General features: G+C 54.1%; 1 protein-coding gene across 1 annotated transcript; it reads right to left on the reverse strand.

The window, feature by feature from the left end:
• Positions 1–26919, reverse strand: ONECUT2 (one cut homeobox 2). Its single transcript, XM_040540860.1, has 2 exons — positions 25743–26919; positions 1–8187 (listed from the first exon to the last, which is right to left on the reverse strand). Exons 1-2 carry the CDS (start codon positions 26917–26919, stop codon positions 7901–7903), a joined length of 1464 nt encoding a protein of 487 aa, XP_040396794.1. The 3' UTR covers positions 1–7900.
• Positions 26920–27427: the final 508 nt, after the last annotated feature.

Consider the following 27427-nt stretch of genomic DNA (forward strand, 5'->3'; position numbering starts at 1 on the left):
ATTACAAAAGCACAACCTAAAACGTATAAAGCTTTTTTTTTTTTTTTTAAATCACAGTTACCAAAAAGAAACAGTGAATAATTTATTACATACGCTATAATAACATTACTCTAAACAACTATTATCTATGAGGTATATCTGAGAAAATTCGGTAAGGGATTGCACGGTCTGCGTTGCCAACATGCCCAGGTTTATATTAAAGCTTTGGAACCATGAAGAAATAGAAAAGGAGGAGAGGTGAGGGCAGGGAGAGGGAGAGGGAGACAGAGATGGAGAGAAGCGGGAGAGAAAGAGGAGAAAAGGGAAAAAGAGAGGAGAGGAGAGGAGAGGAGAGGAGAGGAGAGGAGAGGAGAGGAGAGGAGAGGAGAGGAGAGGAGAGGAGAGGAGAGGAGAGGAGAGGAGAGGAGAGGAGAGGAGAGGAGGAAAAGAGCCTTTGGTATTATTACAAGTTTGTTCTTTGCAGGGTTGCATTGCAAAGCACCACAGTACAATAAGCCCACCAGGTACGATATGGCGGCCCAGTTGAAGCTGAGGTATTCACAGGAAGAATAAAAAAAAGCACAGAGAGGTCTAGACTGGCAAAATCGTTGCTTTGGTTCAAGCAAGGCACTCGTCCCGTGGTAATGTCACACTTTGCAAGTGAAGCATGGGTCTGGTAAGAAATGCAATCGCTGTAGAGGAGCCTGCCAATTCTGAGTATTTTCTGTGTCCAGCCCGTCACTGATCCTTACGGTGAGGTGGCAGAGGGCACGGCACGGGGGTGTTGCCGAGCACAGGGAATCGCTCATCTCTGCCACACCAAGAAGGCATCCTGAGAGTCATTATAGCTTTTTACTGAAGGAATATATATAGAGAGAGATATAAAAAGCACACTTGTCAAGTCCCTATCTTTTCCAATACAGACTTAAAAAAAAGTGAACTAGGAAACAAAAGGCAACATTTAATTAAAGCGGAGCTTTTGTGTTGAGCCGTGGGCAATTTGTCGGTGGGGGCCCAAACCGCGTTGCTCGCGCCGAGTGCTTGGTGAAGGGCTGGAGCCTCCCCCGACGCCTGCCTCCTGCCGCGGGGCCCTGCGCCGCCACCGGCCTCCCCTGCGTGGCCTCCTCTCCTCGCGCGGCCCTGCTGCGAGGCCAGGCAGCGCCAGGGGTTGCAAGCCGGCTTTCCAGCTCAGCCAAAACTCTGTGCCTGGCATCCGGATGAGTGTCTTTTTTCTCTTTTTAGCCTATCTGCCACCCCATGCAGACCTTCTTCTCGCTTTTAGCGAGGAGCCGGCCGTGCCCGCAGCGGAAGGGCTGGCGCAGGGCCGTGTGGAGGAATAAGCCACGTGGAGAGCCAGCCGCGCCTCGCTCCCAGGGCGGCGCATTCAATCCTATCAACAGGATCAAGGAGACAAACAGCAAAGGGCACCACTTATTCCCCAACAGCCAACTTTTAAGTAATCATTTAGGAATATGATACTAATGGAGCTTAATGTGTCTTTGTTTCATGGCTAACTTGAGAAAAATAATTAATTGATTTTCAGCTGAAAACTGTAAACGACAACAACAGCAATGTGCGCAGGAGCGAGCAGCTGTTTGCAGAGCCTCCGGGGCTGGCCAGGAACCCGCTGCCTCCCCCCTGGCCTGAGCCGGAGGCACCACGGGGCCCACGCCCGGCGGGCAGTGCCCAGGCAGGGTGCAGGGAACCATTTCGGCACGGAGCCGAGCCGCTGCCGACCCACGCACACAGCCTGGGAGAGATGTGAGGCGGCCACAGCTGGGGAAGCCGGGCAGAAGGGAGCCTGTGGGGTGTTCTGGGTGCCTTGGGCCACGGCGGGGCTGCTTTCCACATCCCTGCTCTGTGCTGAGGGAAAACAATGTGCCCTTGATAGCATGAAAGCAAGCATCCTCCCTGAGCATCCCCCCTTCCCAGCTGCTGGCACCTACAGGAGGTCAAAGAATAGACAGGAGCTGCTCCTCCCAGTGCCTGGGGCTCTGTCTGAGCACGGAATTGATGCTTATTTTCCAGCTGGCCAGAACTCGGTAGACAAATCCTACCCCTTTGGGCTGGCTGTCCACAGTGGCTTTGCTAGCCTGGGGCTGCTGGACCAGCCGCTTGCATTGCCTTCCAGCATCACATCAGCCCTGATCTAGTCCTGCTGCTGCTGCCAGAGCAGACCCACAGACACCTCAGCAGGACCTCTGTGCACAACGGGCAGCAACCTTTCACCAAGGACTCAGCTGCTGAACGCGACCCTGATCCATCTCCAGGCCAACACAAGTGCTCCGGCCACTGGGATTCGGTGAGTGGGGCAGGTGTGCGAGGGCTTCACGGCGCCGAGCCTGCTCTGCTCAGCCTCAGACATTTTTGGCTGGCAGAAAAGCATAAGGTAAACACAGAAAATTGCATCATCGGAATTAGCAGCTTCCACAAGAAGTATTTCTTTGGGGTATCTGGGTTGCAGCTGTACATTACTGTATGTAGGAGAGAAAAGTTAAAACTATAAAAGAGCACAAGCAAAATGCAGACCGCACAGAGAAAGAAATCTTTGGTATCTTTGGTATCATCAACACGATTAAAATTACAAATGGAAAAAGTCAGTGAGGTAGCCTCTTTGGTTCTCACTAGAAATAGAAAGGTTTTTTCTTTTTTTCTTTTTTCCTTTTTTTTTCTTTTTTTCTCTTTTTTACACACACAGAAGTTCATTCTTGGAAGCAGCTAGTTTAAGGGTTTCTCTCTTTTTGCTTGGCATGTATTATTTTTCCCCCAGCTTAAGGTTTAAGAAGCCACAAAGTTCAGGCAAAGCATCTCAGTGTCTTTTCCTCCTATTGTTTCTGAATGCACAGTTTCAGGTTGAATATTCATTGCTTGTCCTCAAAATTTGCTCTGTTTTCTGACAGAAAAACATCTGTAGTGCTTTAAAGGTAATTCTAAATAAAAAATAAAAACTATACAAGGGCATCTTTAGGTGATGATGAATAAGTTAAATAAATAAATTATATTACGAAGACTTTATGTGCCATAATAAAGGTATGTTGCACTTTCTAATCACATGGGAAGAGATTAACTTAAATAATTTAAAATTTTATATTTAACAATTAAAATCAATTAAAAGAAGACGCTAAAATTAAAATCCTGTTTTATGTAACTTGTTATTTTCCTCCTGTCTGTAACAGAACTTGGTTGCTTTATGAAGCAAAACTAACTTTTAAGTGTATTTACTAACACAGGCTTGCATCTCTGATGCACTAAAACAGTAAAATGGATAAATAAGCAAAATTAACCCCAAATTAATAAACGGTTGAATTAAATAGTTTTGAATAACTAACATTTGACCCTGATCCTGTAGTCTGTCTTCAGGTAAAACTCCCATTGAACTTTAAAAATAAAATGAAACTCGGTGGGATTTAGACTGAACGGAGATTTCAGGACCTACTTTAAGACTAAACTAAATAAATTACATTACTGATAGATAATATATTGGGTTAAAACCCACAAGTGTCTGGAAGAAAAATAAAACCATTTTAAACTTTGCATTTTAAAAAAAATTAAACAATAAAAATTCCCCTTAATAAATATAAAGGAGGCCAAGTATAAAGTTTCCTTGTGTCTTAAAAAATACGTACGTATTGTGACAAGCAAGAAAAACATTGTTTGTTTGTTTTTTTTCCAAAGCTAACGCACCCTTTCCAATACCATATCATTACCGTGTTTTGTTTTGGAAGAGGTGATCCCTATTCCCTCATGCAGGATTGAGAGTAGTTTGCTGGTTTAGTCCTTCTCAGGTCTTTGGATTTAGCTTTAGTTAAGAGAGATCCAGAATAAAGCTATTCAACCGAAGTAATCAAGCACATTCTTTGTTCCTTCACAGGTGATTAAATAATATGCAGGGTTTCTTGAAAGTTGAATTCATCTTGGATGTGCCCATGATAGTAACTCCAAGTTCACAGTAAGGAAGATGCTGGGATACTGTCTGTACAAACTGGTCTCTCGTATCAGAATAAATGAAAGGAACAAGTTACATTACACAGCTATATAGATTCATAAATATATGGTATATAAACGCAACATATCTGAGTTTTGTGTTTTTTTAAGTATGAACAGAATATAGTATATATTGTATGTGTGTACATACAAATATATCTACCCACAGCATATTTTATCGCCACTCCTCTTCTGAGTCAGCTGCTACATAAATGCCTACAATGGTTGACAGTGAAATGGAAGACAACATAGGGCCATGAAAGTTGCAGGGATAAAAAAATGCAATGGCATTTTCACGTATTCAGATGAAAATGAATTTTGAGAAATACGAAGGAAACATGGGCACTGTTATATTTGCAATCCCCAGCACAGAGAAGGCTCACACACTTCACTAAACAAATACTGTTGTATGGGCAGTAACATCATCCTCAGTACTACTCAGTCAGCACAATTATGTTGCTTCCAGTGTGAGACTGCAGATCAACATTTGAAAGATCAAGGCAAGAATTTAAGTCATAATATTGCATAACAAGAACTTCCACAGTTTGGAGATAATTAATAATTTCATTGAAGATACTTTTTTTTTATATATATAATTCAGTATTTGATCTGTACTTTGTCACAGCTATTGGTACGAACTCTAAAATGAAATAAAAAGAACAGGTTTTTGTTCATAAACTCCATGAGAACAGGACATGCTCCTCTTTGCCTCTAAGGCATGTGGTACTCAAGAGGCCAAATCTGCCAGCCTGTGGCTGTTCCTAATGTGAAGTGAACCCCAAGTCCCTCTGCTCTGCGGCAGGGATGCCGGCTGTCAAGCACGCTCCTGATGTGACGCCCGAGACTTGTCTCTTCCGAGATACACTTCTCTGCCTTGCAATTGCAGTGAGCTACAGTGAAGGTAGGAAATGGTGTTCTGGGTTTTTAACCCGTGCTGTGTCCATTCTTTGTACGGTTACCAAGGCATTATGGAATGGAATGAGAGAAAAGTAAACCGAAAAACAGCATTGCACAATGCTGCTACGAAATGCAGTAAAAAACTTTCAGAATGAGAAATTTCCCATGAGGTCAATGCCACGCTCACAATGTGTATGTAGAGGCCAGGTGGCATGGGCCCCGTGAGATGTGAACAAGGGTAAAAGTGAATCTGACCACAGCCCCTCGGCCGGGCCCTCGCCCTGCTGTGTGCTGACGAACTCACGCCTGGAGGCAGCATGCACCAGCCCAGACCTGAACCGTCTTTTTTCCAACTTTATTCCATGCCTGATTAGGAGGCTTTTTGGAATCCCATTCGATCAGTCTGGGAAATCTGTGTTTAAGGAACTTTTAATTCCCAGAGCTGGTATGTGTTGTCAGTTTAGCTGCTGTGAGGATCCCAAATTTACTTCTCAGAAAACTTTCCTGTCCTGAGCAGACAAGGTGTTTTGATTTTTTTTTCTAAAGTAAAAAATGGAAAATGACTGCAGCAGTTTTGCAAAGCAATTAAAAAAAGAGCTTTCATTTAAATGTGGAGATGGAACAAAATAATACACTGGGCATAGCTCTGAACTTGGTTTGCATGTCATGATTTGCATCATCGTGACTGGGACAACATAATATGTCAAAACAAATTACTGATTTGCCATATGAATTGCTGAAACTCAGTTACGGTTCAGATCAGGGTCTGATCATAATAAGCCAGGCTGTAACGGTGCTCAGCACTTACAATGAAATAAATCAGTACATATATTGCAAGTTTTATCCCTGGGAATGAGGAAGAGGGTATATAGGTATTTCAACTGTTTTCACATAGAGAAGGATGGGTGTTCAAAGCTCTAAACATACAAGAGATCAACTCTATCTGACAAAACAAGTAATATCCAACTGACACATTTTTTGTACGTGGCTCCAGCTAGAGCAGATGTCTCAGTTTAGTATCCCAACATCTTACACTTGGAGTTCATGCAACTCCTGGAGAGATTCCATGTGGGGTAGAAACAGGAAAAACATAAATAAACCCACCCTTTGTGTTGCTCAAAGAAACGGAATTGATTACCTTTCCACAGATCAATGGTGCTATACGCATTTCAGTCGTGCAAGAGGAGATAATGAACTGAAAAAACAGTTGTGAGAATCCTCATCTTTGGTATTGTAGCTGTTGAGGTTTTGGTTGCTCTGTTCCTTGTTCTTTTGAAAAAAACTGCATAGGCACAAATTAAAGACAATCTTCAACTTTAAGATTACTGAGTTGTCAAATGAAGCAGCAATCATATACTGGCTTTACTTTGTTTTTGTTCTTGTCAACCCTTTCTTTGAAATCTGCTTCCTAAAATGTCCAAGATGTCTGTCAAAACACAGTGTGTTACTTGTTCGCTTCCTGACGTGCTTCCTTGTTTTTTTATTTTTATTTTATTTTTAAATGGAACAGTTTGTTGCAGAAGAAGTAGGTGCAGAAAACGTTTCTTTGGTTTCGATTAAGTAGTACATAAAAAAAGTCTCAAGTGTCTCTAAAGAAGCATGACAGCGTTTGGCTTGCTTTCGAACACGGGGCCGTGCTCCGAAGGGGCCATTCACTGGTAAGGACGCACATCGAGTGACCGTGACCGCTCCGGCGGCGAGGATCGCGTTTGCTACTCGAAGACTGCTGTGGCTGCAGCGAGGTGGCTGTGATAGCTCCGCCGCGCCGTTCGGGACTTTGCTCACATGTTTTTGTCAGCGCTCACTTTCTGCTCAATTGTACAGCAAATGACCGTGAGAGATTTATAAACGGGTTGGCATTTGTGAGGCTTTCTGATCTCTAAAAGAACGACCACGCTAACGATGACGAAAAGAAAACGGTGAGTTACAAATATCTTTGGCTTGCAGAAATCCTGTCTCTTTGGTGTGCTGTGTTCTCGTCAGCTTTGGCGGACTGGTGGATGAAAAGAACTTAAAATGTAATGGGCTTAAATGGCATATTTAAGTCATATGCAGCACATCTAACATGCTCAATGACATTTGAAGGGCTTGTTTGTGGTTGTTTGTTTTTTTTTTTTCCTGCTTGAAAGTACCATAAAATTCCCATAAGGATTTTCAAAAAAATGAACAAAAATACACTGAACGCTAAATACTTCTCAGTAACAATGAGACTACAAAGGAGAAACTAGATTCCTGGTAACTGAAAAGGGCTTATTAATGACCTAAAAATATCTAGATCTTTCAAAACATTGTGTTTGCTCCATGTACTGTAGCAGTTAAATTGACCTCCTGAGTGTGCATCTGCATTATGTACAAACACAGAATTTGTGACAAACTGCAAACTGTGCTTGAGACTTGTGTAGTCACATACTTTTTCACTATCAACTTTGTAAATTAGAATGCATCTCAAAATAACAGCTGTAGTGAGTCCAGAATCGTACCTATTTCTATAGCTATTGTCTTTGTGCTTGATACTTTGAGCTCAAGTGAATTGAATTTTTCTGATCCAAGATCAAGCTATACTCACTGATTAAATCAAAGAAACTAAAAAAAAAAGAGAAACCTGTAAATTTGATCTTTTTTTTTTTTTTCCCTAGAACACTTAACAAAACCATGCCTGAGATTTAAAAACAGGTTCTTGGACTCTTTAGCGTCTCCGTGTCAGACTTTGTGCTCCGTTCTCGCGCGGCGGTGCTGCACGGCGGTGCGGCACCGGGCTGCGCAGCGCCCGCCAGCCGGGGCTTGGGGCTCAGGAGAAACTTGCCTCACGAACGGCTCTCTTCCTTCAGACCTGCTTAGCCTGTCCTGAGCATAGTATTACATAGAAAGAGGTTAATTTTTCACTTGCGCCTTCTAAAACTGACTAAAAGCCGTAAAAAGTGTCCTCTGTTTGCAGCTAGGCTGGGACGAGTTTCCGGGAGGATTGTGCTTTAAGTCACCAGTGAAGGGCCCCGCCGCGCATCCGCTCGCTCGGTGGCTCCGCCGCGCCGGCCGCTCCCGGTCACGCTTTGGTACAAGTGCTGGGGGCCGAGGAGGAGCCCCCGGTGCTCAGATCGTCCTGCCACTTCTCCAGGCTGCGCCGCCTCGCGTTCATGAAGAAGTTGCTGACCGTGGTGAGCTCCAGGCCCAGCTGCTGGGAGATGGTGATCTGCATTTCTTTGGACGGGCGCTTGTTCTCCTTGAAGATGGCGAAAAGCGTTCGGCGCTGGAGGTCAGTGAAAACCAGACGAGATTTCTTCTGGGAGTTGTTCCTTTCTTTGTTCGGCTCCTGCTCTTTGCGTTTGCATGCTTGGGGAGGGGTTGGCAGGAGACAGAGAGAAAGAAAGGGTCAGCACGTGCGAAATGCCAGCGAGCCCGACCCCCGGCACCGAGGAAGCCAAGCACCCGTGAGCCTTCCGGCGCCTGCTGCAGGCCGGTCGCGGACCCAGTCCCTGCGGCTCATCCTTCGGGAGCATCACGCGCGGCCGAGAGCTACGCTCCACAAGAGTGCTCTGCAAGCGGCACCGGGGGTGCGGACGTGAATTTCAGGGGCGGCGCGCTCGTGCCTCTGCTCGCACGCCAAAACCAAGGATTAGGGATGGCACCTGACTATGAGGCATTTGGGCACTGGGTCTCCAGCCCTTCACAGAGCTCACCCCTGCGTGCTTACCGTCCACACACCTGACACAGCCCCAGATTCAGATTTCTGCACAGTGAGGAATTTTGTTTTTTTTTTTCCACACTTTTTATGAAGCAAAAATCTGAGAAACACATGGCAATGTTAGGATAAAAAAAAATAATTTCTCTGAATTCAATCTAGGAAGGAAAACACAAAGCACATCCTTTTCTTTTCACAACAGCCAAGAAAAAGATCAATTATCTGTGGATACTTCCGATGTACCACACATGTAACAACTCCAGATAATTATTTCTTAAGGAAACTGTACAGGCCTCCGTTCCACAACGCAAACTGCACCACCCGGGTAATTTCTACAGCAGACCCGTGCACTGAGGCAATACCACTGGAAGCTGCTGTTGGCGCATTCAGAATGAACATTTTGTCATGTTTTGGGACAGTCGGTGCATCCACCTCCTCCATCTGCAGAAGGAGGCCTGGGTCCCCTCCACGACAACGAGGTTCGGAAAGGATTCCTATTTCTTTGCACAGCCCAGAGCATGCCCCGGTCAAAGCTCTCAGGGCAGCAGCTTGCCGTGACCACAGCTGGGGGAAACCCACACACAACACAAATCCTGCCCACCACCCAGCTGGGCCTTTTGTTTGTTTGTTGCCTCCAGAAGCAGACCTCTGCGGCTACTTTTTTAATCATTTACCAGTGTATCTGTTGTTTTCGCCCCTGACTGCAGCAGCTGCTGTTGGAAGGAGAGCTGCTGAGGCAGGCGGCGTGCCGGGGCTGTGCAGCGCGAATCGAGGCCCCGTCTGCACAGCCCACTTGCCGACGCGGTCTCTTTTTACCTCTTTGTTCACTAATCTGAAAAGTGCTCTGACTGGCAGCAGCGTGCTGCACCTTTAATGGTGAATTAGTGCAGGTTTATGTGGATTAAGTTAGCTTCCAAACACAACTTGTATCAAGTCATTAGGCCTCAGAAATGAGGAAAGGAGAAGACTGTGGTTAGAGGGGCAGGTCGCAGGCTCCGCGGTGCTGTGCTGCAGCCCTGCGGGTACAGCCGCCTGTCCCCGCGGCTCTAGCTGCCAGGCTGAGGGCAAGCAGAGAGTTTTGGCTTTCACTGGCATGGTCTGAGGGATGCAGCACCGGCAGCCGAAGGGGGGCTTTGGCTCTGCCAACAGCGTGTGCTGATACACTGAGCCTGGTTAGCCTCCAAAGGCCCCAAGCTCTTCTGCTCGAGATGCCCTGCCGGGCTGCCCTGCTTCCCCCTGTGAGGAGGACCCCCCCATGTTTTCCAGGCTGACGTTCGTTATGTCAAGCGTGGTTCCCCCACCAGGAGGATGGGAGCGACCCAGCTGCCTGGGGGCCGCCAGGGCTGACACCGAGCCCAGCTGGGGCAGGCAGAGCAGCCCCCCTCCCCTGCTGGCTCTCCCTGCCCTTCTTTGCTCTGGGGTGTTCCTGGAGGCTGGGGGAGAACTGGGGGCACTTCTCGGACATCTGTTAGGAGATGAGCTTTGGAGTAGATCCTGCATCTTTGATCTGGCAGGCAGCACCTGCACGTCACATAATCTCACTGCAGGGCAGCCGGGAAGAGAGGAGGAAACGCTGCCCTTCCACACCTTCCCCTGCCCTGGGGCACCGCACACCGCCACGCCGGGATCAGGAGCAGCACCGCCACGCCTGCCAGCAGCGCCGTCCTCTCCATCACAGCAGATCCTTAAGCAGCAATTATTCCATTTTTCACAAACAAGCTTGGAAGCATTGCTGAAACAGGCACTGCGTTACGTGACATGGCACGGTCACACCTCACAGGGCACCCCACCAGGCACGCCTGGCTCTTCCCCTCTCCTTTAGCCCCAGCGCTGCTCCCAGTGGTGTCCCCATCCCTGCGCTCTGTTCCCCATTTCTCTCTGTCCCCAGGCTCCTTCTGGCACATCACACAGCTCCGGCGAGGTGCCTGCAGCCACGGCATGGGGCTGGGGGCCAGCTGCACCCCAGGCTGCAGCGCAGGGCGAAGGGCAAAGGCAGCTGGGAGCACCCGCGCCAGCACCTGTCCGACGGTCCGACGCTCGCTGTGCCAAACGATGCTAATGGGCCTCAGAAAAATCGGTATTAATAGCTGATCCGTATTTATTAGCACAGGGAGAACATCAAGTGCTGAAACCAATACCACTGCCACAGCACATCCAGATTTAAAAATAGACTGATAAGGCTGTCTATGCGAGGCAACAAGATAAAAAAAAATCCATATGTTGACATGGTTAGGTAATGTGCTGGGACACAGTAAGTAGAGTGAATTGGTAAGTGGGCAGATTTTTAAGCAGACGTATTAAATAATTCTGCAACTCTGATGTGTGAAGTGAGAACCTGGTCCAAAAAGTAATGCTCAGGCTCTGGAAATGTCTGCAGTTAACCTGAAGGCAGGGCTGTATACATTGCTGTGTGCCTGGGTATGACACTACAGAAAGCCTGACTGAGCTGAGTATGTAACGGGCTATACTGACCAGCTTCACTCTGTGCATGTGGCAGCATTTCACAGTATTTCTGCAGGAAGCTGGACTATTTTTGTTGTTTTGACTGAGCCTGAACCTGAGCCTGATTTTGCACCTACTTTCAGCTGTGAAATCCAGGTGGCTGCAGTGGAGCTGCCTAAGAGGGAAGTCAGGGCCACTCCAAAAGGACCAGATTGGCCAAAACATAAAAGGAGGATGCCTCCAGAAGATATGGTCCAAGACTGTGAGTTCCTTGTCATTCGTGAGCATCCCCAGGAGGGGAGCCGCCAGCTGCAGCAGCACCAGCACACGCTGTGCTGGGAACTGTGGGGAGCGAGGGGTGGCAGCAGCAGCGGATGAGCCCAGGGTGAACCTGTGACTGCATCCGCGGCTGGCTTGCACCTCTGGTGGCAACAAGCCCGAAGGCAGGAAGAGTCTGGGGAGGATTCGGGATCTCTGCCTGCAGACCAGGGACTCGGCCAACCTTGCTGCAGCACGGGTGGCAGGAGCATGAACTGTAGAGAAGCACGACAAGCCTGGGGCGCAGAGTGCTTAGCGCCACACACCTCAGCCCCAGCCAGTGGGCTCCAGACCCTTGGGTACCCTTTCAGGGACATCTGCCTTTGCCGGAGATCAGCTGGCCTCAAAGTGAAGGTAGCTCCATGGGAATAAACAGGGCTGAGCCCTTCCTGACACATCTGGGTTTCTGTCGGAGATCAAATCTGAAATCCTCAAAGATAGTACTTAAAACTGAGATGGTTTTCAATTGACTGGCAGAGAGAGAGGAACATCTGGAGGATGTAATCCTTCTGAACGAGGTTTGGGCACTAGTGCTGCACCCCAAGCAGTGCGTCAGAGCCATGGCGCTCTCAGGGAAACTCCTGCAGGACAACCAGGGAGGTCTGTGGCTCTTCACGCCCCAGGCAGCAAAGCTCCCCCGGTCCTGGCTCCCCCTCCTGCGCACGGTGCGCCCTGCTGCCCGCTGTCCCAGGCAGCTGTCCCCATCGCTCCGGTCCCCGTCCCCAGCCACCCCCGGTTGGGATGCTCTGCTTCTCTCGCTGCAAGCCCCCTCTCCTCCCCCTGCTCCTCCTGGCTCCTTTGTTCCCTCAAAGCTATCTGCACCTCTGAGCTACCAGATAATACCCTCCACAGATAATGTTTTACTGCACGTCGGAGATGAAAAAGCAGATTTTAGTTTGGAGGGGCTGGATCTTTGCATTCGGCATTTCATCGAGCCTTTTGTCTGAGCCCTGGGCAGTGGGGAGGTGACGAGCACCTACCCTTGTGCTGCAGGTCCTAATAGGTTCCGGGACACAGGGAGGATTCCAGTGGTTCCTAACATCACTAATTTATGTCCAGAGATACTCTGCGTATTACAGTTATTGGTATCTCATGATAAATAATGCAAAGGTATGTGCTTTTCAATGCATTCAGTAAATACTTTCCTTGAACTGTTAAGTTTGCTCTTGAAAAGGAACCATAAAGGCAAATGTTTTTCCTTGACATGCATTTATCAGAAGAGAAAAACGGAGCGAGCACTCTAATAAAATAAAGTTATTACCCAGGAAACCTGCCTGCAGAAAGAGAAACGTTTTAATAGTAGAAGGAAAGGAAGCAGCCATCTTGATTCTAAGAGCAATTTGATTTATTAACTGCAGTTAATACTGGATATATTCTATGGAAGAAAACGGATAATTAACAATAATTGAAAGCCATAACTGTGAAGGAAGAAGATTCATCCCTTTTGTCCATGCTGGAGTAAAGATGCTTTACACAGAAACAACACAGAAAGAGCTCGGAAACAGATTCAGTACTGCCTCACCTAATTTTTACTTGCGGGGAAATCTATTGATTCAAAAGGCCCTAGCAGGGGTGTAGGGACACGACATCCCACTGCCGAAGTGGGCCCTTCGTGTCATGCCCCCCAGGAGGCACAGTCTGTCCTCAGTAATCCTGCAGCTAAAGCTACGGGAATGTGAAAACACACTGCTTTCAGCCAGCGAGGTGCTGTGCTCACGGGGTGAGGTATTGCTGACAGGTTCAAAACCCCAGCACCCAGCGCAAGCGTAGGGAGGCGGGAGGTCAGTCAGGTGAGGCATCAGGAGATAACTGGAGAATGCCCCAAAACCTCCACCGTTCTCACTGTTAAATAAGTTTCCACGAAGATAAATATTTAGATGTTCACCTTTAAATACGCAAGATGCTCTATTGACTTTTGATCAGCATGTGTGCAAGCCCGAGGTTAAGCATGTGCTGAAATATTTGGCTAGATCCCCGGGAAACAAGAGCAGAAGCAGCCCGTCGTGGCTGTTGGTTAGCAGCCACAGCAGCTGTTCCCCCACCTCCACTGCTCTGCGCGAGCGTTTAGCATTCCCCAGCCACGTTCTGTTCGGCAGCCCGGGGAGCACGATTCCGCCACGGCTCCGTACTTTGGAGCTGCATTCTGAACTGAATGTGTGAGGCAAAATTTTACAAATGGTCTGCTTCTTAGCAAGAGCAATAATAAGTTTGCTTCAATTGCTGGTATTCCTTTTACAACAATATCTCAATAACTGAACTTGCAGGCAGAAACATTTGTGATGATGGTAAAACTGTAAGTAATAATAATAACATTTATAACTTGTTTGGAATTCTACACTGTGTGATTTTTCACAGCTCCCCGTGGCTTTAGGAGGTCATTTTCACAGTAAAAGAGCAGAATGGTATTGTGAGACTCATATGTCCAGTCAGAGCCCATCGGCAATAGCTCACATTTTGATGGACCCTTTGTGGCTGGCGCACGTACAAGAGGCATTCACAGCAGCACCACCGCTAGGTATTCTCACATCTCCACTGGTCGGAAGTTGGGACAGAATTTATCATTCAGGCAAAGATAAATGGAAAATCCATTTATCTTTTAATCCAATCCCTCACGCTAGATAGCGGGAACTCTGAAATGACACTTTTTCAGTAATGTAACTTCCCCCTCCCCACAGTTTTGCTAAAAGCATAACAAGGACAGACAAATGTCCCCAAACTGATGCTCCCCTTTCCTGCAGCCGTGCCTGGGGGGCTTCCCCTGGCAAACCCTGAACCCCACTGTGCTGGTGCCGAACACTTGCAAGGGCCAAAGCCGTCACCACGAGACACTGACGGCTTCCCACATAAAAACCTTCATGAGCGAGCTGAAAGCTCCGGAGATTAGCGTGTCCCAGCTGTGATTCCAGAGGCCGAAGAACAGCATCCCTGGCTAGGCCTCACCTACAGGCCAGGCTGGCCGCAGGCCGTCATTAAATTGAGCGATTCTACCGATAGTTCATTTGTCCGCAAAAATATTCTTATTTTCTGCAACAAGAACTCTTATTTTCCATTTTCTTCCTCAGAAGGGAGGAACCCAGCCAGCCCCTGCATTACGGATAGCTATAAATCCTGGCAAATACTTAGAAGCATTGCAGCTGATAACTATTGTCTTTAAAACTTGGGTTTGTACTGACTGAAGTATTGTGAAATTTAACTCTGGTCATTAAAAATGAATATATGGCAACTGTTAGCAAATGGCAGTGGATTCTACTGTGCCATTACTACTGCTGAGTAAAGCTGTTAGAAAAGAGAGATTTATGCCCATGTGCATCCCTTGCCGCCCTGTGCCGAGACCGCCCGTCCCCAAAGCTGCGGTGGTCGCGGCGCCAGGAGCAGCCCGGCCGCAGGCAGCCCTGCGTGGTGGGACCCCCGCCCGCGTCAGCCCCCCGGCCGGGAAGCCTGACGAGCACAGCGTTTTACAGCAGACGGCTTGGCATTTTCTCATGACACTTTTTCTTGCTGAAAGATGTCCAGCTGGCCCCGTCGCTAATGGCTGAAATACGTGCAGCTCAGAGCAATCAATTTGCAGCACGCGGCACCGGCCTCACAAAGCCCAGGAGCAGCGCTGCGCGTTCTTGTATGCGGTAATAGTTTCTGTGAGCTATTTATGCATGCTCAGATAGTCCAGTCCTTTTTATAGAAGCTGCTTTTGCCACGTGTAGGCAAAAATTGACTGACATGGGCCTCACCGCTGCGACGGGCAGCACTGCAGCAGCGTTCACCCAAACTGTGCCCCAAACAGCCCGGGCAGGGATGCTCCGTCCTCCCTCGGCTCCTCTTCACTGCCCCACGCAGCCTGGTGCTCGGGGGGGACAGGCTGGGACATGAGGGGATGGGGGTCACCAGCACCCGGAGGTGGCTGCGGAGGAGGAGGAGGAGGAAGAGTAGGCACCAGCTTGCTTGGGATACTGGAAACAGGTCAGCGAACCAGCTCGTGTGACTCGTGTCCCATGGAACACAAACACAGTGCAAGTTCTGCTTCTAATCCAAACAAAACCCCGAGAGAAACCTGATGTCGCCCGCAGGTACCTCTGACTGCAAACCAACCAGGCAAGGAGGTTTTCACCAGAAATCTTGGAGGATGATGCAGCCATCCGAAATTTTCTCAGAGCCATACTTTGTGGTCTGCTTTTACTGCAAAGAGGTTCTCTTTGTCTTCACCACCTCTAAATTTAATTCCCTGCAGTTTCTCAAGGTAACCCACACCCTCAGATAGTCACCGTTTTTATGATGTTTTTACTTTAGTGGCAACAGTGACTCCGGAACTGTGAAACCAATAAACAAATGTCAAGAAGGAGCCAAGTAGAGAACAACATTCGTTTAACCCACAATAAGTCATTTCTCTCTATTGTTTGTAAAGATAAGCCATGAATATTGATCGCTCGCATGCCGTTTCAGATGGGTGTAGTACAAAGTCAACTAAACCAAGTTATCTGTCTGATGGAACTAAAAAATGTTTCTCAATTTGATTTTAGAGAGAACTCAATGTGAAGGAAATTTAATTATGCTAGTTACACCGAACGCAATGAAATGACCATCAAAATGTTTTCCAAAGGTTTAAAACGTTTTTCTTTTGATATGATTCACTTAAAGCAACCTCTTCTATATCTGCGTTACTACAATCTCTTAAAAACTAGGCCTCAAAAATCAATTTGATTACCTCTCTGAATTAAGTATGCACAAATGAAAGCAATTGAGATCAATACAAATTAGGTTAAGTACTCCACTGTGTACAAAATCATTATGTAACAAGAAACAATTTGAATGAAGATGCAAATAATCACATTGTTAGGGTGTGCAGCCAGCGCACATTTATCTGCTTATTCCCATCTGCTACACACACACGCTAAACCCTCTTCATTTTTTCACCGCCGTGAACACCCTCTGAAGGCACTTATCTAGGAGAACAGAAGATGCGCACAGACGAGCAGCGCGGTGCAAAGCGCTAATTCTGCTCTTGCAGAGATCGGCCGTCGCTGGAAAAGGCCCTCTGCTCACCCACAGCAGCCATCCTGCAAAGGCAAGGTCCTCACCACCACCAGCCCCTGTGTCCAGGTACACGGACTCTTGCAGCGCCCTAAGAAGCCATCCCACACCCTGATGTTTCCTGCCGGGAATGTTTTTCTTGGTACTCCGCCTAATTTTTCTCCCGTAGCTCTGCCACAGAAAGAACACCTTTCCATACCCAGGACTTGCATCCTTCAGCTATTTGAGAAGAAAAGATGAATGGATTTTGGGACTTTGTTCTTTTATATTGCTTTCCGGCATGTAGCGGGTCTCAAGCTATTTGTGTCAAACCTCTTGTAAATCTGCTGGATAGCTGAAATTGGGCTGTAAATCCTGCAGGGCAGGGACTGTTTTTTCTGTGCAATACTGCGACACCGATCTCAGTGTGGGATCTCTGACAAGGGCCTCTAAGTACTATTGTAATATACTTCCATCATTAATACAGAATAATAAATAATAGATGGGGTAGGCCAATTTATTGCACTCTAGGGCAAGAATGAGTGGAGGCTTGGTGAGCATGCAGTATGGTTTAAATGCGCTCCTTGTCACCAGGTGGCTGCAGGCTGTAGCCGTACCCTGAAGCAGCTCCTGCAGAGCAGCCCCCGAGTCGCGTGCTTGTGGCTGAGGCAGGGGGCATCCTGCGACGCTCGCCATCCAGCCCTCCCTACGGATAAGCCTTTCTGCCAGCTGCCAAAGGAAGGAGCTAATTTCTGGCAGGCTGCTGTCTCAGAGCTGATCGCGAGCGCTGGAGGTATCTGAAGGCATCCTCTTCAGTAGCCAGGGGATTTGCGTGCTCTCGCGCCTCGTGGGATCCTGGCCCAGCAGTGCAAGCTCATGCTGTGGCTTCATTTCAAGTCAGCAACTTGTGAGACCTTGCTCCTCTCCACAGGCCCCTGTTTTCAAAGCAAGGGGTGCAACCGCCCCGTTAACGCCGAGCCCCGTGGCCCTGGGAGAAACGAAACTCCTGAGGTACCGCAGGGTGGAGGTGCCCCTCCGGGAGAGGGGCGGAGGGGCTGCGGAGGCGGGCAGACACACACGGTGTTACCCCGGACTGCACAAACCTCACCTGCTGCCACAACAGCCTCGTGCCGGGGCGGAGTGCAAGCTGCAGAGCCGGCCTCAGGCGGGCAGCACACGGAGGCCTAAGCCAACCCAGGGACGGGTACCTGTCCTTTCACCTCACCAGCACGCGGAGTGGACACAAACGAAGGGCTACCCCGCTGCATCCATTCATATTACCCTTCGCTTACAACACAAAATGCAGAGTAATATGCTCACAGCAAGAAAAAAACAAAAATGACATCGAGCAACCTGTGTTTGCTTTGCCTGGTGTGCTTCTCCATGCCCCAGAGCACTTCATAATCCATAGCAAAGTATTAGTCATGGCTATACATACATGGAGAAACTAAGGCACAGCGAGAGGAGCACACCTCTGTGATAGCTCAGTTGCCTAAACCTGAAATTTATGTTGTCTAAAAGCCCTGTTTGCTGTTGCCCCAGCCCTTGCTGCACCTCACGGCCGTCTGAGCAGAGCCTGCTTCGGGCAGCCGGCAGCCTTCACCATGCAGCGAAGGGTGCATCAAACCGTTTTTGCAAGACATTTATGTTGCTCAGTCTTTGTTTAAAACAGTAGTGCTGGAGAAATCCTTCTTTTGGATACCTGTGGGGTCCCTGGAGCACTCGCTGTGGGGTGGGAAGAGCGTTAACATGGAAGAGACTGGTGGGAAATGGAGCAGGACGCCCGCTGGTGAGGTGGGTCCCTGAGGGACGGAGGGGATTTGAGGCAGGTTGCTTCCCCTGCTGCCGCTCGGGCTCTTGGCAGGCAAGGCCGGGTGACCGGCAGCGCCGCTCGGGTTCTCTGTCTGGTAACAACTCAGCGCCGGTGCTTCAGGCTGCGCTCAGCAAGTTCTGCCCTCCCAGCACCTAGGAGATTTATGTTTCATCTTGTTCTGAGGATTCTCCCTTTTGAATGCCCAAATAGTTTCCAGGTGAAATATAACACTTCTCTGTGGCAAGGATTTATATTCCCCTAGTCAGGGCACAAAACCGAAGCCAGGCCTTCCCCGCACTGAGCGCTCTGCCTGCTGCAGCAGCGCCTGTGAGAGATGCACCCTCACATCCCCTCGAGCACTGAAAGGAGCCTGACCTCCTCCACGTGTAGGGAGAGAAGTGCTTCGGCATCTTTTCCAAGAAAGACCTGGAATTTAAAGTGGAGGGAGGTGAGTAAGCACTGAATAGGAGTCTGAAATCTTGGAGAGGATTTCAATTTGAAGTATCTTGTCTTCATTATTTTCTACTTGTCACTTCAATGGCTTTCCCCCAGCTATGCTGCCTTGGCACGCCGCCGTGCTGCGGCTCCTTCCCAGCAGCTTACACTTCAGTCAGTCGCGAGCCGAGCCCCATGGGTCCCGCTGCAAGGGGAAGCATGGATCCACTGAGGTCTGGCTCTGCACCTCCGAAACAAGCTTGTTTTCAGAACTCCTGGCTCACGACAGAAAGCAGGAGATGACTTTTTACTTGTAATGGCTGCTATTGATAGGGCGCAATTAGGAAGAACCTGAGAGGAAAGCAGCAAAACTCCACAGGCTTATCTGGGGCAGCGAGATCTGTGTTGCCTCCCTGGCTCTGTGCTCCTCTTGCATTTCAGACAATGGCTGCTTAACACAAAACACAAGAGCAGGCCTTGGAGGGGCGATGTTCTTTGCCATAAGGCCAGGTTCCCATTCCCTCCTTCCCGTGGCCTTGCTAACCCACAGCAGGAGCAGGGTCCTCCCTCCTGAGCGTGCACGGCAGGACCTGGGCAGGACGGAGGAGAAGCTTGGCACTAAAGACGTCAGAAGGACCGGGGAAAAGCCTTGGAAGTTTACACGTAATCCGTAGGGACCACCAAGCCTTTTCACATGGGGAGCCTGTGCCCAGGGCTGGCCCGGTGCCGTGGTGTCACCGGTGCCCCAGGAGGAGCCGGAGGGTGACACCGGTGCCGTGTCACCGCTAGGTCTGCTGGCAGGGTGACACCGCCCGCCGAGGAAGGCAGCGGCGTCTGTACCCGGTGCGGCAACACATGGGCATGGAAAGCACAGAGCAGGAGGGAACTGGGAGAGATGCGGGAGCGAGCAGGGGAAGCTCTCCGAGGAAGACTTCCGTATGCTTTTCCTTAACCTCCGCAGCTATGTGCTGCTTGCCAAAGCTTAATGCCTCGGCACAGGCCCTCGTTTTTAAATGTCCATTACGACAAGATGAGATCTGCTGGAAAATCACCACTACTCATAAATATGTTCCCTGCTTACTTAGAGATATTTTGGTCCCAGAGACAATTTGCGTTTTGGGAAACTGCCAGCCTCCCTTGCTTGTCTAATAATTCCTCTGTGAAGCATTTACCAGTGGTTTGAGTCCCCTTTTTCTCACAATGGAGCAGTTTGATTTTATAGCTCAGAAAACCCAAACAACCCCCAAACGCTCTGATTTCTTTTTTGATTGCATTTCTATCCACCATCAGTGAGTTACCTTGTTGATCTTATCACTGAAGCCATTTGAGATTAGTCTATTTTGTATGATTTCTGCGTACAGAAATCCTCTATAAATCAGAAAGCCTTTTATGCAAAAGGCTGCAAGATTGATAGGACTGGATACAACATCTTTTACCTTGGAAAAAAAGATGTACTATCTGTCCCATCGGACGTAATGTCTTCTCTGCATATTCACCTCCGAAGTATGATGGGGCTTTTTGTAGAGAAGACAGGAGACATGATAGCAGTCTTAAATACAAACAGATTGCTATCAGAAGAAAGGGAGTAATTTTTTTTGTGCTCTGCCTATTGGGGATAAGATGAGAAGTAAAGGATTTGAAAGACAAAAAGGGAGATTAAGGCTAGTCATTAAGGATTTTTTGTACCTGCAAGCCCTGGAAAAGATTGCCTAGGTAGCCGGGGAATCCCCACCGCCGAAGAATGGGGCAGGCTGTGAGGACAGGTGGCATCCCGAGTCCTTTCCAGCCCTGCCTCCCCCATTAGATGAACTCTCCGTACACCTGCAGAGCCCCGTGGCCACTCTGAAGGCAGCCGCAGGGGAGCTCCTCTGAAGCAAGGAGCCTGCTGCTTTTAATGTCTGCAGGCTCAGAACAGGCGTGTTGGGATGCTGGCAAGGAGCTCATCATCGCTGAGTAACCTCGTAGGGAAGGGAGGAAAAAACAGCTTGCAGCGTGGGGACAGCAGGAACATTTAGTGCAGGGTTTGGGGAATAATACAAGGAGTGATGACCAACTGCAACCACGGTGCGGAAAGAGAAGTACGAGGTTTAAGTCAAAACGCCCCTATAAAGAGCAAGGGAAGAAAGAGGATCAGTTACTGGAAAATAATCCTTTTCGGCAAAAATGTTCTCTCCTTTACACGTTCCTTGTCACAAATAAATTGTGTCAGTTTTAAAATGCAGAGAAATATTTGAGTTTTGGATATTTCAGTTCAGATGGTGACAACTAAGAGATACTAGGAAAATATAGTATGGAAATATTGAAGAACAGAGATCAGAAAAACTCAGAGTGAGTGATACATCCTGATAGGCTGATTGTTTCTTGTACATATATATATAAGTAGAGGAAAAAAGAGGTAGAAATGCATTTAATAGTGAATGTGGTCAGATTTTTCCTTGTCAACCGATTAAGAAACTGACAGAAACTCCTTGCTTAACAAAAATGGTATTCAAATGTCTGCAGAGCAGAAATGTCCCCAGTGTCTTCAGAAATAACGTGGAACAACGAGATAGCGCAGGATATTATTTCAGAAAGTTGGTACGTGAGAAATATAATTTATCACTCAGCCCCACAATTTACTGCATGGATTGTTCAAACATAACCACTAATCTATATCTGAAGAGAGTACTAATATTTCAAGCCACTAAACACCTTTCAAAGAGCCTTTATGCACCTGTATATTTAGTTTGACACTAAGAGATAGTTTTATATGTATTTAACACAACTGATACAGATGCTATTATACCTTAATTTTCAGCTGTATCTACAGACGACAAACTAGTCTCAGATTCCAGAGGGAGAAAACGGAGGTGGAGTACAGAGGCAGAGGACAGACAGGCAACAGCAGCGCAGCTCTAACCAGTCCACCCTCGGCAGCCACCAACACTCAGCACATCTCAGTCCGAGGTGCTGGAGGTGCTCATGGCAGAGCCCCCTGGTGCAGCCCCGGCCTGCGGGGGCATGGAGCCAGCAGCCCCGTGCCTCTGCTGGGACCCCCCTGGTTTCCTCGGCCAGGAAGAGGCCCCCTCGCCCCTCTCCCTCCCCTTGCTCTCCCTGTGCCCTCTCCCTCTCCTGCTTCCCTCTCCCTCGCCCCTCCCTCTTCCTTTACCCTCTCCCTCGTTCTCCCCTTGCCCTCCCTTTGCCCTTCCCTTTGCCCTCTCCCTCTCCCCTTGCTCTCTCCCTTGCTCCTCGCCTTCCCTCTGCCCCTCCCCGCTCCCCCGGTGCCCCCCCGCCCCGTGCCGCTCTCCGTGGTGCTGACGGCAGCCGCCGGCCCCGCTCCGGCCCCGCTCCGGCACCGGGGCGGCCGGGGCACGGCGCGCCCCGCACGGCCCCGCACGGCCCCGCAGAGCCCCGCACGGCCCCGCGCAGCCCCGCTCGGGCAGGTGGAAGCGGCGCTGGCACCGCCGGCCCCGCGGACGCACGGAGGGGAAGGAGCGGAGGCCGGTCAGGGCGCCTGCTGCTGAATCATTGACGGTGTTTGGGCACCGAAACGTGCGATCACCAATAACGGGATCCAGCAGCCAGGAAACGCACGCGGGAGTCTCGGGGAGAGACTCGCAAGCGGCGACGGGGGGCCTGTGCCCGGCCCTCCGGAGCCGCGGGAGCTCGGTGACCCGCGGGGGAGCACGGCACGGGAGCTGTCGTAGCCGCGATCTTCCCGGGTGCACCCAGCAGGGTTCGGTGATAAGGCGCCGGGTTCGGCACCCCGCGGGCAGGGCGGGAGGACGCGGCTCCGGGTGCAGCTGCCCTGAGCCGCCGCCGAACTCTGCCCTCTGAGCTCGGGGCGCTGATAAGCTCCCTGACTCACCGGGCATCGGTGGTGCTCTGCGGGCACCGCCCCGCCGGCCGCGGCAAACACGGATTTCCTGTGGACGTTTCCGCGTGGGCGGGCGCTGCGGCGACAAGGCCGGGGGCCGGGGGCCCGGGAGGGGCCGGGGGGCCGGGAGGGACCGGGGGGCCCCGCCACCCCCTGCTGCCCGCTCCTCGGCCCCGGCGCCCGGCGGCGGCTCCCGGCGGCCCCTCCCCGGGTCTTTGCCCGGATCCCGGGGCCGGAGCCGCCCGGTCACCGCGGCCGGGGCCACCTGAGCGGTGCGGGCACGGCGGGCAAACCCGTGGAGCGGGGCTGTAACCGCGCAGCTTCCGTGGGGGCAGAGCGGATCGACGGGATCGATGCGGGAGGTTTCCCCGGCCCCGCACGGAAGGAAGGAAGGAAGGAAGGGCTTCTTCTCGCCCCGGCGGCGGCGCCGTCTCCCCCGGCCCGGCGGGACCCCGGCACGGCTTGGGGACGCTGCTGCGGGGGCGGGCAGGGTGGCGGCGGGCTGGGAGGCGGCGACGTGCGGCAGGGCTCGCCCGGGGCTCCCGGCAGCTCCCCAGCAGGGCTCTCTCTCCGTTTCTGCCTCCCCGTCGGGTCCCGGCCGGGCCGGAGGCTCCCACTAGGAGCGGGGCTTTGCCCCGCTTGCGGCACACCGCCGTCGGTTCGAGGAGAACCCCCTCCGTTCGAGGAACTTTCTCCTGCCGAGGACCGCGGGGGCAGCCAGCTGGTGCGCTTAGCAAACCGACGGGGCTTTCGGCTTACTCCTTCTGCTCAGAGGGGTTTCAGCAAGCCAACCAAGGGAAAGGGAGCGCCGAGGCGATGAGGCTGCATGTTCACCCGTGGTAATAAAAGCTCCGTTTCCCGAAGGAAATGTGCGAAGGTTCCCCGATCCCCCGCCCCAGCCGTGGCCGGAGCCGCTGCCCCTCGGGCGGGCCGTCCCGGTGCCGCCGGGTGTCGGTGCAGGAGCCGAGCCCCGGCGCTGCGGGGTTGTGCAGGCGGCCCGCGGGTGGGCTCGGCTGCAAGGCCCCAGGGGCCCGGCGGCACAAAACCGGAGCTCGGCCCCGCGCACCCGCAGGGTGACCCAGCCCGCAGCGAAACCGGGTTGAGCTCCTCCTAAAACCGTGCCGGCCTAAATCCCAACCCGGCCCGCGGGCTCGGCAGCCCGGCGGGAGCCCTCCTGCCCGCCCCGGCTGCCCCGCGCACGAAGGGGCTTGGCCGCCGGCCCACGCCCGGCTGCTCCCTGGCCGTGCGGGGCCCGGGGAAGCCCCGCTGGCCGCCCCCCCGCCGCCGCGGCGCCCCGGGACAGCGGCACGGAGACAGCCGGGGGGGCCGGGGGGAGCGGGGTGCTGGGAAGGCCGAGCACCGGCAGCATTACTGGAAACCGGCCGGATCAGGTTCCAGATCAATGAGAACTGGGTCCACGCGTTTATGTTCCCGTTGCCAGCATTAATGCTCTTTTAATCTTCTAAACGTTATCTGCATCGATTTCCCTCCACACTCACGTTCGTTTGAGGAGGCGACACGGCCGCGTGTGCCGGCAGGGGCTGCCCGGCCCGGGGCTCCGCACCCCGCGGGGAGCGGCCGGGGGGGCCGGGGGGGCTGGCAGCAAGCGAAGGGGAAACCAGTTAACGGGGGCACCGAAACGGGATTCGTGAGCTGAGTCCACGCAGCACGTACCGGGAGCTCGGCTCCTCCAGATCAGGGGCTATTTCCACCCCCTTCTCTCTTTCCGATCGCCCTCTCCGTTCCGCCGACCCTCCGCCCGGGCTCCAAAAAAGAGGACAAACGGCCCGTGACGAGCCGCACGGCCGCGGTTACGGATGCGGTCGGGAGGCAGGAGGCGAGCCCCGGCCGGGCAGGGGCTGCGGGGAGCCCCCGAGGCAGGCGCCCGCCGCCGTGCGCGGCCCTTGCGGGGCCGGGGCTCGCAGCTCGCAGCCGCGGGGGGCCCGGCGCGGTGCTGGCCGCAGACAAAGGAGGGGACACCTCCCGCGGGGGCTCCCCCGGCCCCCGAGCCGCGCCGCAGGCTGCGCTAACCGGCCGGCAGCGGCGGGGCCGTGCTGACAGCGCCGTGGGGGCAGAGGGGCAGGGGCCGGAGGGGGCAGCCAGGGACCCCCGGCGCCCTCTCCGTGTGCTCCAGCACAGTGCGGTGCGGAAGGCAGCCTTTGGGAAAGCCTGCGTTGCGTTTGCCCTCCGCTAATCTCTGCAGGTCGGGGTCAATCGGCACAACAGAACGGCAGAGTCATCAGAACAAGCATCGCCAGGTTTCTAAAATGTGTTTGTGGACGTGCGGCTGTCACAGCAGGCGGCCCAGCCGGACATCCCCGCTGCACCGCGCCTGCGGTCCGTGTGTCCGTCCACACGTGCGCTGGGCGGCTCCAGGCCCGCCCCCTCCCATGGATCCGGGGGCGGGGGACGAGCAGCTCCTGCCCGCGGAAGGCAGGCGCCTTGCGGGGGTGCTCCCCGCCGCGCACCGGGCAGCCCCGGGTCCCGCATCAGCATGTCGCCGGGCAGGAAGCAAGCCGCGGTCAGCGCCTTTCTGCGAACACTTCCTCCGCTCTCGGCGAGCCACGGCAGTGCCGAAATGCTGCGGACGCGCACCCAGCCGACGGCGCTCCCCCACCGCAGGAAAAGCGATTTGTCCCGCTGCCCCCCTCGGCCCGGCTCCCCCCCAGCGCGGTGCTGGCAGCGGGGCGCGGGGCCGCGGGGCGCTCCCGCAGCAGCCTCCCGCAGCATCCCCCCAGCAGCCCCCCAGCAGCCTCCCCGTGCCCCCCCGGCCGCGGCCGCCCGCCCCTCCCGCAGAACAATAGAGCGCTGCGGCGCGCCCAGCCCGCGCCAGGGGGCGCCCGGCCGCGGAACAATGCGGGACCCGCGCGGAACAATGCGGAGCCTCCGCGCCCGGCCGCGGAACAATGCGGGGCCGCCGCCAGCCCGGCATCGCCCGGGGCCGCGACCCGGTCTCGGGCCCGGCCTCCCTCTCCCGGGGGCGCCGGGGGCGGCCTCGGAAACGCCCGCCGAGGGTGGGAGGGGAGAGAAGGGGCCGCGGGGCTGCCCCCAGCAGCCGGGCCGGGAGGAGCTGCCCGCACCGCCCCGCGCCCCCGCCGCTCGGCCCGGCCCCGGCCCCGGGCGGGCGATGCCCCGCGGGTGGCCGCGCTGCGGGACGCGGGCCCCGCACGGCGAGCACGGGCGGCAGCGGCCGGCCGGGCAGCGCGGGGGCAGGCGGGGCCGGGGGGCGCCCCCCGAGCGGGCCGGGAGCGGCCGGGACCCCCCGCGCCGCCCCCGAGGGTCGCGCCCCGCTCCCGCTCGCCCTCCCCGGAGCTCCGGCGGGCGGCGCCGGGACCTACCTGCGAGTCTTAAGGCTGACATCCTCTGGAACTCGGGTTCCTGCAGCCATTTCCACATCCTCCGGAAGGTCTCCCTGCCGGATTTCAGTTTACTCCAAGGCTTAGGGTTCCGTAGCAAGTCCGAGAGGGTCCCCTGAGAACGGCACAGCACCCGCTGGGCGAAGATGGCCTGGGGGATGCTGTAGCGCTTCAGCTCCGCCGTGATCCGCTGCGCCACTTCTTTGGTGTTGATCTCCTCCAGCTGCCCCGAGCCGCTCACCTGCGAGCCGGACGAGGAGGGCGGCCGCTCCCGGCCGGCGGGCAGCCCGGGCCCGTGGGCCGGCGGGTGGCCGGGGTGCGCGGCGGGGTGCATGCCGTTCAGGTGGGACATCATGGCCGGGGGCGTCCCCAGCCCCCGCGGCAGGTGCTGCTCGCCCCGCGCCAGCATGGCCGCGTGGGCGTCGAAGTTGGGGCCGAGCATCTTGTCGTGGCCGGGCGGCCCGTAGCCGTGCAGGCCCTGCTGCGCGCCGTGCAGCGCGCCCAGCCCGTTGCCCAGCGGGGACAGGCTCTGCCCCATGGCCGGCATCTCCTTGTAGGGCCCGTAGAGGTTGTTGACGGCGGGCAGCCCGCGCTCGTCCCGCATGAGGGCGAAGCTCCCGCCGACGTTGCCCGAGAGGCGCTGGTGGTGGTGGTGGTGGTGGGCGTGCGGGTGGGCGTGCGGGTGGTGGAACTTGTCGGACACGGTGGAGATGGGCGGCAGGGGCTGCAGCGGCGTCAGCGTGGTGTAGGTGCCGCTCATGCCCATGCCGGGCGGCGAGGGCTCGCAGGGCACGCTCATGGCGTGGTGCAGCGGGATGGAGAGCTCGGGCCGGTACTCGGCGGCGCCGTCCAGCAGCGAGGCCATGCCGGGCACCATGGCCGGCCGGGCGGCGGCCGGGGCCAGCTCCTGGTGCGGCGGCGGCGGCGGCGGCGGCGGCGGCGGCGGGGGGGGCGGCGGCGGCGGCGGCGGGGGGGGCACCCGCAGGGGCCCGGCGGGGCCGCGGCCGCCGTGGTGCGGGCTGGGGCTGCCCATCAGCTCGGGCTCATGGCCGGCCGCCCCGTGCAGGCTGCCCAGGTTCTCCATCGCCAGCTCGGGGTTCATGGCGCAGGCGGCCGGCGCGGCGGCGAGGCATCGGTAGGCGCCGCGCCCGCTCCTCATTCGGGCATGGGCGCGGCGGCGGCCGCCGCGGGGCAGCGGGCAGCGGGCCCGGGCCGCCCCCCCGACGGCCCCAACGGCCCCGCGGGCTGCGGGCCGCCGGCACCGGCCGCTCAGCCGGGCCCGCGCCGGCCCCGCGCCATGTCCTCGCCGCGCCGCCGCCGCCGCCGTCTGCGGCCGGCGGGAGCTGTCCAGGGCGCGCGGCCGCTCCGCCTGGCCGCGCCCGCGGGGCGGGGCTGGCCGGACGGGCGGGCGGCGCGGCCAGTGAGGGGCGGCGGCGCGGCGGAGGGCGGGGCCGGGGGCAGAGCCGGCCAATGGCTGCGCGGGGGGCGGGGCCTCGGCGCGGCCCTTAAAGATGCCGCGGCCCCTTTGTAGCGGCGGGGTGGGCGGCCGGGCCCGCCTGCGGCCTGGAGCGGGGCTCGGGGACCGGGGACGGCGCGGCACCGCCCGTCCCGTCCCGTCCCGTCCCGTCCCGTCCCGTCCCGTCCCGTCCCGTCCCGTCCCGTCCCGT

The sequence above is a fragment of the Cygnus olor genome, chromosome Z (assembly GCF_009769625.2).
Source record: "Cygnus olor isolate bCygOlo1 chromosome Z, bCygOlo1.pri.v2, whole genome shotgun sequence".
Lineage (NCBI taxonomy): Eukaryota > Metazoa > Chordata > Aves > Anseriformes > Anatidae > Cygnus > Cygnus olor.

Bases quoted from the DNA above. Each gene is read 5' to 3' on its own strand.
- ONECUT2 (XM_040540860.1), bottom strand. From the start codon at position 26,919: ATGAGGAGCGGGCGCGGCGCCTACCGATGCCTCGCCGCCGCGCCGGCC. The intron at 8,188-25,742 runs GTAGGTCCCGGC...CCCCTCCCCAAG, and splicing joins GTCAGCCTTAAGACTCGCAG to CATGCAAACGCAAAGAGCAG.